Source organism: Mus musculus, chromosome 12, assembly GCF_000001635.26.
Source record: "Mus musculus strain C57BL/6J chromosome 12, GRCm38.p6 C57BL/6J".
NCBI classification, from domain to species: domain Eukaryota; kingdom Metazoa; phylum Chordata; class Mammalia; order Rodentia; family Muridae; genus Mus; species Mus musculus.
Genome location: NC_000078.6, coordinates 103530882 through 103548389, shown reverse-complemented (window position 1 = coordinate 103548389; position 17508 = coordinate 103530882). Strand labels below are relative to the sequence as shown.

The 17508-nt window shown below is 42.5% G+C and overlaps 1 protein-coding gene across 10 annotated transcripts in view; it reads right to left on the bottom strand.

Annotated features, from left to right (window-relative positions):
- Window positions 1–16140, bottom strand: part of Ppp4r4 (protein phosphatase 4, regulatory subunit 4) — an 81590-nt gene extending 65450 nt beyond the window's left edge. For 5 of the 10 annotated variants that reach the window (XR_001780496.2, XR_381552.3, XM_006516308.2 and 2 more), the window contains exons 1-2: window positions 15648–16133; window positions 14246–14319 (exon numbers count right to left, since the gene is read on the bottom strand). Coding sequence is in view for 5 of the 10 variants with exons in the window: in XM_006516308.2 (XP_006516371.1) it covers window positions 14246–14319; window positions 15648–15770 (197 nt within the window). In the remaining 5 variants the exon portion in view is untranslated. Of the gene's footprint in view, window positions 1–14245; window positions 14320–15647 lie in introns of all 10 variants that reach the window. The other 5 variants (XR_003950088.1, XM_011244194.3, XM_030246963.1 and 2 more) reach the window with 3 other exon arrangements.
- Between the last annotated feature and the right edge of the window lie 1368 nt (window positions 16141–17508).

Below are 17508 nucleotides of genomic sequence, written 5' to 3'. Positions count from 1 at the left end.
CCTGTCTAAACATGCTGTTTTTAACTCCTGTGGCTTCTCTTTGGTGCACTGCCCTCTGTACTGCAGCTTTAGGCTCCAATAAAGGTTTGCCCAAATGGACTTTGATTGTCTGTTTGAAGTTTTTACTACAGGTAGAACAAACTGAGCAGGTAATTCCAAAAAATGAGTGAAGTCTTGACCTTTCAGCCCCAAGAATCCTGAAGCAGCAACTAAAACTTGCTACAGAATGACTTATTCATTCACCCCTTAGAAGGTGGCTTAAGAGTTCCAGAGAGCAACAGGGAGCACAGACTAAGGAATGCTATAATAAAGGACTGCAGAATGAGACAGACCACGGAGCAGAGCCGATGCAGACAGAGTTGCCGAAAGGGCATCCATAGGGCTGCCGAAGGTTAAGAAGAAAAGACACAACAACCCAAGATCAAGGGCTGCAAGACTAACAGTTGTATGCAAGAAGGCACAGGCATTCACAGCCCAAAGCAGTAAATCACTGGCCTGTGCCCCAAGCTTCAAGTAAGCCTGTCTGGTCTAGAAAGCTTGGAGCCATGAGGCCCTAGTTCTCAAGCTGGAGGGCTATGGCTTGTAGGTTTGAAAGCCTGGCCTGTAAGCCCCTGAAACACAAGAGCTCAGGGATATCACACTATCTAGCTGCTCCTCTCACCTACTCATGATATCGACCCAAGAAGACCAGAGAGACCTTCAGCCAGCCATCTGTAACATGAAAGGCAGCACACAATAGGACACAATAGAATTCGGGAATGTGGGAGTTAAACAGGGGTTTAGAAATACAAAGAACCTCCCTGTGGCCTTCACTTTGTGATGGTAAAGACAGCAACCAGGAAATTCTTCAAAGTCATCCAACTATCAGGGTGAAAGAATAATCACCATAAAGCAAGAACCTGATTAAACAGTTATTGATTGGTCCTGTAAGACCTTTCATAAGTTCCTAAATAATTCCTCACTTCATTTCACACCTGCATACTTTCCTTAAGAAAGTCAATTTTCCTCTTAATGTTCCTCATAGAAAAGTAAGTATTTTAGGCAAGTCTACCAATTCTTTTAATAATATATAAAGTACTAATATTAAAGAAAACCTATAAAAGGGGATTTTAAGCTTCACTGAGGTATAACTGACAAAATTTATATCTATTCAAGATATACAACATAGTGAGATCTTACCTCTTATAAGGTAAATTGACAGCTTACAATCATACACTCACACACACACACACACACACACACACACACACGCACGCACACATAGCCATCAGGATGCTTTGAGAAATGTACATACTGTGGAGTAGTTTACCAGAATAAAGCTAATTAACATACCTATTACCATCTATTACCTTATATATGTTCTATAACAAGGATGCAGTAGTGTTGTATAAAGACCTTTGTGCCACCAATGGACCACACAGATGACAGTGGTCCAGTAAGATCACATGGCCTATTTCTGTAGCCATTTAATTTTTACTAGGTACAGGAACAAAAACTAAATACAAAGCATGGAAAAGGAAAGAAATAGCAGAAAGTAGAGCAAAAGTCAATAAAACTGAGAACAGCAAAGCCTTAGACAAAGCTGTCATCAAAAGCTGGTTGATAAAGCTCCAGCTATACTGACCAAGGAAAAGGCAAGAAGCCACAAAACACCAACCTCGGAAATCACAGGGACTGCACTGCCAGTCGCAAGCACTGAGAAAGCAGTATGGAGCACCAGCATCACATACCCCAATCTTCATAACATAGACAGAGCACAGTAAGAACCTAACAGACTACCAAAATCCACTGAAGAAGAAACAGACAGTGCAAACAGTCCTACATCTATTAGAGAAGTCTACAGGGGTTACAAAAAAAAAAAGTTTACCATTAGGTGGCTTATTTATAAGTATCTACCCCATATTTGAGGCAAGAGCACCATTTCTATAAAACTACATCCAGAAATAGGAAGCCCCTCCTCAATATACTTTCTGAATGTTACAGCAAACAAGAAGGCAAAGGACACAGGAAGAGAAAACTACAGACCATGGCCTCTCCTTAGCATGGATGAGAAGTCCTAGAGGCTAGGAGATGATTCTGTTGGGAAAGTGCTTTTTGCAAGCAAGAGGATGTGAGTTTGACCCCCAGACCAAGTAAAAGCTGGGAACAGCAGCACATGTCTGGGGAGGTGGGTACAGGAGCATCTGGGGCTCCCTCTCAGCCAGCCAGTTCAGCCAAATCTACAAGGGCTTAGTGAGAGACTCTGTCTCAAAAACTAAGATGGAAAACAATTAAGAGAGATACCATCAAGCTCTGGCCTCCACATGCAAACACACATACATACACATATATGGACATAGAGAGCAGAGAAAGGTCCTCAACAAAGCATTAAATCCAGAAACATCTAACACAATTCGTCATGATATAAGTAGGGTCTCCTGTGCATCCATATCAAAAGCCACCCCGCTCCCATCAGAGTCATACCAAGAGGCATCTTCCCCCACAATATGACCAAGCTGCCTTTTGGTGAATCCTTTCCCTCTTTGGAACTATGTAGTTTTCAAGCAAATATAGATCATAGTTTTTGTGCTGGCTAATTGGGGAAGGAGGCTGAATAATCCTTTCACACGGGTCTCATAAGACCATCAGAAAACACAGATATTTATATCATATCAGTAGCAAAATTACAGCTATGAAATAGAAATGAAAATAATTTTATGGCTGGGGGTTACCATAGCATGAGGAACTATATTAAAGGATTTCAGCAGTAGGAAAGTTGAGACCCGCTGAACTTGATTTATCTAAAACCATTGTGGGTGGTGCCATTCCTGGGCTGGTGGTCCTGAGTTCTATAAGAAAGTAGGCTGAGCAAGCCACGAGGAACAAGCCAATAAGCAGCACCTATTCCATGGCTTCTGCACCAGCTCCTGCCTCCAGGGCTACTTTTGCTCTGCTGTTTTTGGTCCTGCCCTCAGTGTTTTTGATGATGGACTCTGTTCTGTGGAACTGTGAGTGAAATAAACCCTTTCCACCCCAAATTGGTTTGGGTCACGCTGTTTCATCACTGCAATAGACATCTGTAGTAAGCAAACATATTTTATAAACAGTAATTAAAGAGCTTGTGATGTTACTTTAAAGCAAATCCAGTTTATAACACATTACAGAACTTCAGTGATGGGCTGGAGTGCTGGCTCGGTGGCTACAAGTATTGACTGTTCTTTCAGAGGACCTAGGTTCAATTCCTAGCACTCACACCGCAGCTCACAACCATTTGTAACTCCAGTTCCAGGACATCAAATGCCCTCTTCTGACCTCCAAGGGTACCAGGCATGCACATGGTTCACAGACATACAGGCAAGCAAAGCACCATACCATAAAATACAAATCTCAGAGAGGATAGGAACTTCTGTGGTAGTTTTCACTCCATCAGGGGTTTAACTCCCCAGTCTTATTTTTATACTTAAAGATATAAACATCTGTATGCTACCTACAACTCATTTTGCCCCCAAATATTGCTAAAAATATAACTACAATTTGAAAAGCTCTTTAGAAAGAATTTAAAATTTAAAATTCAAACCCAATTTTTCCAGGTTAGCAAAAGAAATATCTGTGGTTTGATTGTATTCCATAATCCAATCCATAATGAAACGCAGCCACTTTCTGAGTTATGAATAACTACCTTAAGCATGACCTTTTTATTTTATTTTTTAAATTATAATTAAAACATTTCTCCCTTTTCGTCCCTTCAAGTCTTCCCTTATGCCTTTTCCCATTCTCCTTAAAATTCATGGTCTCTTTTTCTCACTACTGTCAGTGCACACACTATTTATGTATATGTCAGTGCACACACTGTATATGTATTCCTAAGCATGACCTGCTCAGTCCATACCATGTCATTTGTATGTCTCTTCAGTGTTGACAACTTGGCACTGGACAACCCATTGTCGTGCTCTTCCCTGGGGAAGCCCACCTCTGCTGCTCCCAGCTTTCCTCAGGTGCTTAGAGCTTTTTGTGTAGAGTTGAGGCTTTTCCTATCCACTTTGGCTCTGAGGCTGTCCATCTTGATGGTTCACCCAACAATCGTCTCTACTGGCACCATCTAGTGGTTAAACTGTGAAACTGCTGTTCAATATCCTCATCTTAGAATCAAAAGGACGTGTTCTCTAAAGCTCAGTCCATCTCTTTAACACCAGGAGAACCAGGAGAACCAGCAACTGAAGCGGTTAGGTGACAGAAACAGAAGCCAAATACCTGATTTTACAATAGCAAAGTTACTTAAGCCATATTGAAGAGACATTAAGATCTATTCTTGTAGCATTTATGAACTTTAACTGAAAATGTAGCATAGCTCTAAAATGCAAAACCTCAACTCTTAAAATGTCTTCAAAAAAAGGTAAAAAAAAAATCTTGGTGACCTGTTAGGCAAAGATCTCTATAAATAAGATATAGAAAATAAATAAGACATAAAGAAAAACATCAATTAACCATGTCTCAACAAAATTAAAAGGTTTTACTTTTTTATTTTGTATGTTTTTTTTTTTTGTTTGTTTTTTCGAGACAGGGTTTCTCTGTGTAGCCCTGGCTGTCCTGGAACTCGCTTTGTAGACCAGGCTGGCCTCGAACTCAGAAATCTGCCTGCCTCTGCCTCCCCAGTGCTGGGATTAAGGGTGTGCGCCACCACTGCCTAGCAGGTTTTACTTTTCAAAAGATATACTTTTAAAAATCAAAAGGCAAGCCACCAGCTGGGAGAAATATTTGGAAAGGATATCCAACAGTAAGCAAAGATTCAAACAGATGCATCACCAAAAAAGACTGCTTATGACTGCTTCATAAATAAACATGACCTCCACTGGCCATTGGGAAATCCAAACTATGACTATTATGAAATATCATTACACACACTAACATGGCTTAAAATTACAGAGACTGCTCATACAGCCTGACACATAAAATAGAATCATCACTCAAGAGCATTTGAGTATTTCATAAAAATATAAACGTAGACCCTGCATACAACCTGGTCAGTCCACTTCTGGAACTTGCTTTATAGATCAGGCTGGCCTCTAACTTACAGAGATCAACCTGTCTCTGCATCCCAAAAGCTGGAATAAATGTATGTGCCTCCATGCCACATCACACCACATACGTCTAGATGTTTAATAGTGAGCAAGAAAAGCACACAATACACACACACACACACACACACACACACACACACATTTGAAACAGGATCTCATGTACCTCAATCTAACCCTTAAATTCACTACGTACTTGAGGCTGTCTTTGAACTCCTGAACCTTCTGTTTTTACCTCCTACATTGAAGAATCACATCATGTGCTACCATGATCAGTTCACAGAAAGATTTGTAAATTAATGTTTACAGTCACTTAATTTTTCAATACTCAAAAACTACACAAATTTCCCAAACTACCCAAAACTACCCAAATGTTCATCAACTGACAACAAAATGGCTCGCATCCATAAAGCGGGACAATCATACATGACCTTCAACCTCATTGTACAAATGAAGGAAGCTGTACAAAAAAGAACATCATCTTCACTATTCACATCCATAAAATCCCTTAAATTGAAAACCAACCTATAGTACTAAAAACCAGATCCACAATTGTCCTGAGTGGAGGAAGCACTGGGAAACAGGTAACAAGGATGACAAGGGGATGAGGGTACAAGTGGCTTTTGTGGGTGGCTAAAATGTTTATTACCTGATCATAACAGTTTCACAGAGAAGGACAAAAGTAAATACTCACTAGACTTCTCTGAATACATACGGCTTCCTGGATGTCAATTATATCTCAATAAAGCTGTAACACTGAAAAACCTACACTTGCTCATGACTCGCTGCATTCCATTCTAAAGTACTTATCCAGGAGTTATGAAGACACGTGTGTACATTCTAGAATGAGCAAAGCTGATGGACGCCATAAAAGCCATCAGTGGTTGCCTAGGGTCAGGGAAGGGATTAACTGAAAAAGGACGCCAGTGTACACGGTCTATCTGTTGACTGAAATGCTGGTCACGGAAGGGATCTGCTTTACAAAATCATCAAACTATATGTTTAACTGATGTAAGGTATACCTCAGCACAGTAATTTTCATCAAACTGTGGGAGGGGCTGGACAGTGTACCTTAGAAATCCAGAGAGAAAAGTCTCACTATGCAATGCTTCTGCATGGAAATTTCCCTCTACATCAAAAGTAAAAGAAGTAGGTTGTGCCCTGAAAACAGGTGATCTAAAAGGATAATTAAAAAAAAAAATCACCTTTTGCTGAACACACAATTCTGTATCAAGCAACTGCTGTCTACACACATTTTCTGGCATCCTTTCTGCTTTCCTACAACTTAAGTATTAGTGTTGCTACTTAGATTAGGTGTTTTCTGATCTGAGAATTAGACTGGGCTTGGGCTCAGAGAAGGGACACTGCATCACAGGGAATGAGTGAGCCTCAGTCTCCACATACAACTGACTCGATGTTAAAAATACTTGTGAATCCAGGATGACTACTATGCTATTAAAAATCTGTAAAATTCACTTGCTTCCTAAACGATGACTTCCTTGAACACAGGTATTTGTTAGTATACCCCCATCCATTTCTTAAGAGAAGCCTGGCATGTGAATGCTTGATAAATATTTGGTATTTCAATTTAAATTCATAAGATTCATTATAAAGTAAATGCTAGCTAAGCTATAATTTGTTTCCCTTATTAACATATCTTATTGGAAGGAAGATTCCATCACAAGGCACATGATCAAGAAGGGCATATAAGATATTCAACAATTCTGATGTCATTATCATATACCAGTCTTACGAGGATAAGGCAGAAAGAGAGACTATGAGAACCTGTACCTCAGCATTTTTTTCCCTGACTCCTACTCTGATGGCCAACATGGGCCATGAAAGACTTTGCACTAACTTAAATGTCCATGGCAAAGACGTACAGATGTCAATGATTACGAGAGCTTGTTGAATTGTTTCACTGCCTTCATTTAGCCCTAATTTGACAAGTATGATTTTTATCACTGGTTATAGTAAATACTAATTCTTGATGTAAACACTAAGAAACCACTGTTAATTTCAACTTAGGGCTTCAAGTTACAGAACACAATTCCAAATGTTTACTGGGAACCCAATTCTACTCTTTAGGATAAAATTCAATCCTTACCTATACCCGAAAGGTATGTACAGAGTGAAAATATATACATGTATGTAAAACTTACATATGTTTATTACAGCTACATTATAATTACATGAGTTAGTCTATACTGTATTCAAATATATATAATCATTTATTTTAAATAATTCTATGATGTTTTATTATAGAAATTTCTAAGTATTTTATGAGTAGTCAATAGCTGTAGTTACAAGATGAAAACTCACCCCGGTCTCTCATAGGAGCATCATGCTATTAAATGCCAGGCCTTTCCAATGACATTATATGGGTCACTTTTACAATGATGAAAATAGTCCATTTTTTATTTTTAAGCTTTTCGGGCAGATTCCGTGAGACTGCTCTGTCTTCTGATTCACAGGGAGCACTTCCTGAAGCTTCAGAATATAGGGAAAAGAAAGCAGATGCCCCCTGTGGTTGTCCTCAGATCAGACGACAAGGAACAGGGGATGAAAAATTATCTTCAGGTCTCTTATAGTCAGAGACCTAGAACTTTTCCAAGACAGGGAATTCATAGTTTGCCAGGAACTAAAGTCATTTGCCCTTAGCAATGGTGGAACACAAGCAGCTGCGCTCCATCTATAACTCTTACTTAATAAAGAAAACATTGTCCCAGCCAAACAATGAATATGCAGACCCGAAACCTCTATGTAAAAGGGTAAGTGAGTCGGACATCAATTTCACAAGGGATGTAACCTCAGCAATTTTTAAAAATAGAATCTCTTGAAACCATTAAAAGTATAGGGACCTGGAGTGGAACTTCCAGACAAAAAGGCAAAGAACTCTAACACCCACTTTGCTTCTCCTTCTGAAACAAACACACAGAACATCTCACGTCCTATAACCTGAAGCTTCTGTATACAGGAAAAAAGAAAGCAGATGCCTCCTGTGGTTGTCCTCAAAACAGACGACAAGGAAAGGGACAGAAACCTTCTAACCACAGCCTAGGCAGGACAGACACCAGGTGTAAAAGCATACAGAAACTCTCCTGTGGGGAAGGAAGAGAAGCTAGCAGACATGAGAAAGTCAGGACAAAGGACAGAAACATCCAAAGCTGTTAACAGGTCATTGCTGCTGTGCTAGGAAGTTTGTCACTTTTGTTCCTTAAAAATATGCCAACTGGGATGCTTAGACACTGCTGACAGAAATAGAGACTGATAACAGCACTTCAAAAACCACTAGGCAGCTCTTTCAAGCTAGACATTGTAGTATGCTTCAACCAATTAATTCTATATTTCTAGAAAAGATAACAGAGAAATACATCTATTTGCTAAAACACTTGTATATAATGCTTACAGCAGCATTCTGCATAAAAATCCCAAACTAGAAGCCAGGTAAATATCCACCACAGGCATCTTAAGTTGTGATCACTCTTAAAAGAATAACATATAGAAATGAAAACAAACTACGAACAAACTATCTAGTGCTTCTTGAATCAATATGGATAGCTCTCTGTAATGTTGAGCAAAGGAGACTAGGCACACATGCACACACACACACACACACACACACACACAGAGAGAGAGAGAGAGAGACAGAGAGAGACAGAGAGAGACAGAGAGAGAGAGACAGAGAGAAACTGAGAGAGAGAGAGAGAAAGAGAGAGAGAGAGAGAGAGAGAGAGAGAGAGAGAGAGACTTACTGTGGTGCCTGTCACATACAATTCTAAGTCAGACAAACTCATCTGCGATGTCAGAAAAGCAACTACCCTCTTCAAGAGGCTGAAGAGAATGGAATGAGTCTGCAGGAGGCTACTGGCTAACCCAATAAATAATGTTCCCTTTTTTAATATGGATGCTAGCTCCTTAGCTGTGTCCATTCATGAAAATTCAACAATCTATATATTTACAACTTGTGAACATTTCTGTGTACATTCAAAGCTTGCTTTAGAGGGCAAAACACACACATACACAAAATCACAAGTTGTTTAGTTCCCCTAGGGTTTTAACCATCTTAAATGTTCTTCATTGTGTTAAGAGGTATATATTCCTATCACAACATGAACAAGGAAGAATGAAAAACAGAACATTACCTGAACTTCAAAAGTGTGAAGCCTGTCAAAGACAATGCATGCAAGTTAGGGAGCATAAAGGAATGCTTGTCTCTTGAGGAACACTGGTACTAAAACTATGCAGGAGTTGAGAGGTGCTGCAGCATTAGGGAAGGCCTCAAACTAGGTGCAAGATTGCATCTAGATCCTAGAATTGTAAATGTTAGACAGGTCTGACAAAGAGATACTCTGAGGTGAAGAACAGCAGAGTGAGTGGAGGCCACATGGATCTAAGTGACAGTAAGAGATCAGCATTTCTGCTCCAAAAGGTACAGACCTAAGTAGAAACAGCCCAAATGTCCACTCACTGATGAACAGATCAGAAAAACTAGTGGCACAATAGTCTCTCCTTACCCAAGGTATTTCTTTCTGTGTTTTGTTATTCACCCTCAATTACTATCAAGATATTAAACAGAAGAATCTAGAAATAAAAAAAATCATAAATTGTAAATAACATGACATTTCTGCAAGAATGATATGTTTTCTCCTTTTGCAATATCCCCCAATATATCTGTGTGTGTGTGTGTGTGTGTGTGTGTGTGTGTGTGTGTGTGTGTGTGCCTTAGTAATGGCCAAAGCACAGGGCTAGTGGTGCTGGCAACTTAGATATGCCAGAAAGAAGCCATAAAGTACTTCCTTTAAGTGAGAAGGTGAACTTCTCAACAAGAAGAAAAAGAAAAAGAAGAAGAAAAGCTGGATGCTAAAACATGGTAGAATAGAAAGTTCTATAAAATGGTAAAGAAAGAAAACAAGATTTGAGACTATTTTGTTTATCTAATCTTAAACTACAAGACTTATGGCCATAGTGCATGCGACATGCCTAATAACAGTGGAAAATGTGTTAAATATCAGGACTCGGTACTCTGCAGTTTCAGCATTCGCCTGGGAGTCCTGAAACATATGTTCTGTAGATAGCAGAGAACTACCATATACCCAAGCAATAGAACACTATTTACTAATAAAAAGAAATATAATAATGGTGATCTACCATGAATCTTGGATATATTTTTCTAAGTAAAAGAAGTAAAAGAAATGCAGAGGCCACATCATATACCATTCCATTTCAAGGAACGCCAGAAGAAGTAGGGCCATGGGGACAGAGAGCAGATTCTTAAGTAGCTCCCAGAGCTGGAAGGAGTCAGACATGAGATGGAGCTACAGGCCTTATAGGGATATATGAACATTCTAAAATTGATAGTGGCTTTAGTTGTACAGTTCTGTGAATACATGAAAAATACTAACTGTTCACTTTAAAAGAAATCATATGAAACATGAAACACAGGTCAGTAAAGCCATTCTAAAAAGTGAGAAATAATCAGGATTATCACAATGCACAGCCAAGGGAGTCACATCTACCAACTATTTTAAATGCCTTAAGGGTCTAGGATTACCTAGGAAACATTTGGAGATGTCTGAGATTTTACTTAGAGAATATACAGTATGCATACTTATATATACTACAAGACTCTTCTCTAATAAAATTATTCACATATTTTTGAGTACATTCCTAAAATACATGCCAAAATCACACAGAAGAGAGAGAACAGGAAAAAGATGCTGTGATCTGAGTTTGACTAAGACACAAGCTGTGACTATTGAGAAAGTTGTTTTGCTTTGGTGCTAAATGCCACAGATGGGTCTATCAGCATCATATTTATGCAAAACTCATAGTCATCTGTGTTAAATCTTCAAGCATCCTAATCTTATAAACTTTCTGCTAAAATGACAATGATAACTGACCTGTCATCCTTTCAGACCAAAGTAATAGACAGTGCATTCATTTGTCATGGGATATTGGATTCCATTTCAGTGCTATGGGAACCTCCATTAATGTTACTTAGACTACTGATGCCTACACATTTGGCTGAATTATAATTTAGCATTATTAACATTCCAAGAATGGGGGGATGAAAGATGGCTCTGTGGATAAGAGCATGTGCTGTTCTTGCAAAGGACTGGGGCCCCAGTTCCAAGGGATTGAATCCCTTCTTCAGGCACTGACTGCACGTGGTGTGCAGACACACATACAGGAGAAACATTCATATGCATAAAATAAATATTTTTAAAGGATTCTAAAGTTTGAATACAGTAAGAGAACTGAAGAACCAAAATCTAACACACAAAAGTAGAAACTACACATGTCCAACACTAGGAAAGGTCACACACTCAAAATTGAACCTGAAAATCATCTCCACAGGAAAAATACAGAAATCTAGTGTCTAGAATATTGAGAACAATTTTTTATTTTTTTAATATTTTTATTAGGTATTTTCCTCATTTACATTTCCAATGTTATCCCAAAAGTCCCCCATACCCTCCCCCCGACTCCCCTACCCACCCACTCCCACTTTTTGGCCCTGGCATTCCCCTGTACTGGGGCATATAAAGTGTGCAAGTCCAATGGGCCTCTCTTTCCAGTGATGACCGACTAGGCCATCTTTTGATACATATGCAGCTAGAGTCAAGAGCTCCAGGGTACTGGTTAGTTCATAATGTTGTTCCACCTATAAGGTTGCAGATCTCTTTAGCTCCTTAAGTACTTTCTCTAGCTCCTCCACTGGGGGCCCTGTGACCCATCCAATAGCTGACTGTGAGCATCCACTTCTGTGTTTGCTAGGCCCCGGCATAGTCTCACAAGAGACAGCTACATCTGGGTCCTTTCAGCAAAATCTTGCTAGTGTATGCAATGGTGTCAGCGTTTGGAAGCTGATTATGGGGTGGATCCCCAGATATGGCAGCCTCTAGATGGTTCATCCTTTTGTCACAGCTCCAAACTTTGTCTCTGTAACTCCTTCCATGGGCGTTTTGAGAACAATTTTTTAAAAGAATAAATTATTTAAAATAAAAAGCACATTCTAAGAGAACAGATAAAAGGAAAGCTTTAACAAAGACCGTTTGAATACATCGATGAGACAGCCCAGTCTCTTCCCCTGAATGGTGGAGAAGAAAGAATCCTTCAAGCAGCCCTGCCATAACCCTCTAGAGACCGCCAGAAAAGGAAACGCCACCTTCCCCCAGGAGGTGGTAAGAGGGCAGCAATACAAAAGAAGAACTTAGTGGGATAGCCCCACACAAGCAAACTAGTGTTCCCCTTCCTAAGCACCTCGCTAGCCTCCTTACAGGTAGGTAAGCCATAAGAAACTAAAGGAGACTGATCTCTTTTTAAACCCTCTCCTCTGAAAAGGAGGTGGGGGTAGGGGGAAATCTGAACTTTGTAAAGTTCTAGAACTAAGGGAAACATACGTTCTATAACTGAATAAAAGAAAAACAACTTAGTTGTCTCTAACCAACAATAAAAGCAAAGTGAAAACCTTAAAAAGAAATAGGTTATCATTGACATCTAGAATGAGGTGTCTGCTGTCAGCTTAAGTAGAGCAAGGCTCTCTGTTTCCTGACACTAAGCCAGGGGTTGCCCTACAAGGAAACAAAGCATGCCATACGAATAGCAAGACCTGTTTTATGATCATTAACTGCTCCATATCAAAAGAAATTTACTCAATATTCTTCAACTGTCTGTTCATTTGCACAAGAAGATTTACGGTGAAAGCCAATTGACAGGAAAGGACTCACTATGAAGCACCGGCTGCCCTGGGATTCCCTGCGGAGCCCAGGCTGTCTTTGAATGCACAGCAATTCTTCTGCATCAGCTTTGGGATTACAGGTGTACCCACCAAGCCCACCTTCACTTTGTTTTGTCTGCTTGCTTGCTTTTGTTCGTGTGTTTATCTGTTGGTTTATCCATTTGGTTTGGGTTTTGTTTGGTATAATTATCGAAGACCATGATCAGTAGGGTCCAAATGGAAAGTACACTGATACACAGTAAGAAGAGAAACTCATGGTGCCACCAGGAAGAATATTGAAGGAAAGTCCTGAAGAGAGGCTGAGGGTGCAGTTCTGTGGTAAACACTTTGTGTAACACAGACAAGGCCCTGAATCTGAGGAAGAGGGGGAAGAATCTTAAGGAATTCTTTATATAATCATTCAATGAATACCATGGGACTGGAAATATGATCTATAATCTATAATCAAGAACAGAATAAGAAGATAGACAGCAGCTGAAGCTAGTAAGGCAGACCTAAACAAAGGAGACGGACTTTATAGGAGGTAGCACCAGTCTTCAAACCCTGATTCTAAACAGCGATCACAAAGACTAATTTCCCAAAAGAAAAGAAAATTATATACATACACACACACACACAGGTGAAAATAATTCTTAAATATATACAAACGCCTAGAAGATTTTCTATTTCTGAAGACTTTTCATCAATATATTTACCCTTTAAAATTATTCAAATCATTTGTATTACTGTGTTTATACATATCTGCATAATATAAGTTGATTCTAGCAATGTACTGTAATCCCCACCCCACCCCCGCGCCCAGCACCCAAATGGAGACCTTTGTGACTGAAGTAATGTAGAATCATCAGAAGCATATATAGCGACAACATAACCACTTGTCTCAAGCTATTCTGTAGAGCCCACGAGATGGTCTGAAACTTAGAGAGTAGAGTCAACTTAATTTAAAAAAAAAAAGAAAAAAAGAAACTTGCAAGCAATATAAAGCTCACATTACAAAAGTAATAATAAACTATATTCTGAGCAAAAATTCATGTTTTTGAATTTTTCTATATAGTATTGCATACAATATCCATTCTCTACAATAAACTTAAAATTTTAATCACTGGGTACCTTTAAATCTTATCTATGCTTACTGACTCGTGCATGAGCATACTTGGAAAGTAATTTCAAAAGGATGTGATTCAATTCAAACCATTAGCTGCTCTGCAGTTCCTCCTCCAGGCAGTGTTCTTTAAATTAGATATGTTATTTGATTCCAGTTCTCAGATCCATAAGCCCAAACCTAACATAATTCATAACATAATTGTGATGCATGCAAAAAAGTACCCTGTTCAAGGGGAACAGTCCGTCTGAACACCCTCAGCAACTGAGACATGACATTTCAGAAACAGCTCATGTTTGCCCAACAGGCAAAGGGCAGCAATTTGCAAGAAAGAGTGAGACCTACCTGAGCAGATAAACAGCCCTGTCAATATCACTGAGATCTTCATCAACAGTCAGTCTTTCTATTTCTTCTGGTGTCTGTCAAGGATAAAATGCAAATTAGGCACACAAACATTTGGTCACTGTTGGCTCCCAAAGACCCTTGAAGACCCTATTGGTAAAAATTCACAATTATAGCAATGACAACTAATCTGGAATCTGAGGATTGTTCTACACCATATTAAACACAGATCTCCAGTTGAGTGCTGAGAGGGGGGACTATCTGTACTCTTCTGCCTTATAGACTGTAGGACCTCAATGGAATCAACTTCATTACACATACATACCACATGTGAACATATTTACCTATATATTCACATATTTTTTTGTCTTCAACGCAGTACCCCAAGCCGCTACAACATTTTCCACACTGGGAAATGCTTTAAAGGGGAGTTGAATAAAACAGAAAGGACAAGCTTTGTAGCTCCTGTTGGGAACCGAATGAACTCAGACGGAAAGAAAATCAAAGGCTCTAGAAAGGTAATGAAGAACTGGCAAGAAGGGTAGGGAAGGGGCCCATAAACTAGGTTTGTCATCTGTGAGGATGAGGGTTGAAACCCCACAAGGCTGGAAAGATGACTCTGCGGGGTTGGGGAGCGAGGTAGGGGGGGAAACAGAAGGTTGACTCCCCTCAAGGGGGCTGGGGAGCAGGGTCCCGCCTACAGTCCTGGAGGACCTGGGAGGAAAAGGATGCATGGTGACTCAGGATGGGAGGCAAGGGTTGAGGAGAAGCTTTCAAACCCTAAACTAGGGCGACTCTGGGAAGGGTGCCTCTCCTTGGAAGGTGAAGGAGGCCATGCTGCACGGGGAGACCCAAGCTTGATCTTATGCAGAGGTGGGGGTAGGACCGTGAAAGGATGGGACCTGAGACGTCCGGGCGAGAGATGGAACTAGGGCTGTGTGAAACCCAGGATGGGCCAGCGACCAGAACCTGGGACAGCACCACGGGCTGAGGAGCTGGCTGCGGAGGCTGGCCCCGAGAACAGCGGCTTGGCCGTTCCTGGGGGAGGCCGGAGCCGGGTGGGGCGCAGGGCTGGCCGCAGTCGGGGGACCAAGTCGGGGGGGCCCGGCTGATTCCAGTTAGTCAGGGGCAGGTTGATTTCAGTTCGGAGACTGGGCTGGCCGTAGTCAAGGGACCCAGCCGGCTCCAGTCAGAGGAAGGGACTAGCCTCAGTCAGGAGGCAGGGCTAGCTCTAGCCAGGGTAAGGGACTGGTTCCAGTCAGGGGTCAGGGACAGGCCGACCCTTGGCTGCGGCAGGGAATGAAGCTCTGAAGCGGCTGCGGTGACAGGGCGACTGGCGCTGGAGCGCCGAGGGGCAGTCGGACGGCGGGCAGCCCTGAGGGGAGCGTCTCTCGGTCCCGCGCACCTTGAGGCTCCGGCGGACCGGCCTCTCGATGATGGTGAGCTCCTGCAGGTCCTCCATGTAGCCAAACAGGCTGTTCTGCCCGAAATCCATCGCGACGCCGGCGTCGGGCGGCGGCGGATGCATGGACCGCCGAGGGGCTCCCTCGCCGGCCCGCCCGAGCGGCCCCGGGATGCCGGACGCGCGCAGCCCCGCGCCGCCCACCAGAAGGACTCTCTGGTCCCGCTCTCGGCCGCGGGGAAGCAGAGCAAGAGGCCGCAGGCGACGAGAACACGAGCGCGGCGGGAGCCGGAGAGCAGCGCACCGAGGGGGCGGGGCGGGTGGAGGGGGCGGGGCGGGTGGAGGGGGCGGGACCAGAACAGGGAGCCGCCTCAGCGGCCGCCTCGGCCCCGCCCCCGCCCGGGGTCTGCGCGCGAGGTAGGACGCAACTGCCGCGCAACGACGCTCCCTGGTCCGGCTCCCTGGGCCCCCGCCCCACCCTTATGGGGCGAGCCCCGCCCCTCGGCGCGTGCGCAGAGCTCTCCGCGTCCCCAGGCGGCCAGGAGGCGGGCCGGGGGCGGGAAATGGGCGCGGGCAGGCTGAGCCAATGAGAGTGAAGCGGGGGAAGTGTGCAGTGTGCTGGGCTCCTCTGCACCTGTGAGAGTGACTTTCTGGTTATTTGGTGGCTGCTCTGCTGGCCTGCTTCTGGTGTAGACAAGCCCCTGCTAACTCAACTCCCGGCCTAGGGACCCTCGAGTGGCCAAATCAAGCTGGTTTAGTGCCTAGTGTGTGCCTGAGGATAGGAGACAGGTATATGCGAATACAGTTCTGCAGTCCTGACGTTGGAAGAAGGAAAATGTCCCAAAATGCCTTCTTTAAAAAAAAAAAAAAAAAAAAAAAAGACCTATACTGAATCCTGAAAAATCAATAAGGATTTACTAAGAGAGGTTACAGCCAGCCCTTTCGGATAAAACTTGGGCCATGATGAGTGCAGCTCTTCTTAGAGAACTGGGAGGTAGTGCTTAGCACAGTGGGTAGAAAGAGATGTGTAAGACCTCGGTGGAGCACTACCTTGCTCTTGCTCTAGGGGAGCACATTGATTCAACTCGCTTACATTTGGTTCTAGTCAAAATAAGACAGGGAAGGGTTGGAGAGATGACCCAGTTGTTAAAAACACTGGCTCCTCTTCCAGAAGACACAGTTTCTATACCTAGCGCTACTGTAGGGACTAGTAAACCCCTGAAAGTCCAATTCCAGGGCCCTCTTTTGACCGCCTGACAATACGCAGACGTGCACAGCCATTTACATAGGTAAAAGTGCCACACCTGACACTCAGTTCCATCCATTGGACACAGTGAAAGAAGGGACTGAGTCTTACAAGTTGTCCAATGACCTCCACACTCACTCCATCTTACAGGCATGCACACACACACACCACACACATGATGTCTCAAAGAGTAAGAACACTTGCTGGGCAGTTCTAAAGAAATGAATTCAGATCCTAGCACCCACATTTAATAATAATAATTTTTAAAAAGCCAGCATGAGCCTGTAACCCCCACACGTGGGGGCTGAAGACAAAAGGACCCCAAGAGCTTGCAATCTGCCTTCCACTTCCATGAGAGACCCTACCATGACGGAGAAAAGCAGGGCAAGACACTGGATAGCTTCCTCTGGCTTCTTCATGAAACAAACCATTAGCTCTCAAAGCCAGGACAAAGGGCCAAGGTGCCTATTTGATACATCCAATCGGACCTGGTCTCCAGGTTCTCCTAGCATCCCTCATTCCCTGCCTGTTAGAGGGTATGGCTAGCACACTCTGCCCTCTACCCTGAACTCCCCAGCCCAGGGGCTGCCTGCCCTTCCCCCCAGAGGCTCTTCCCCA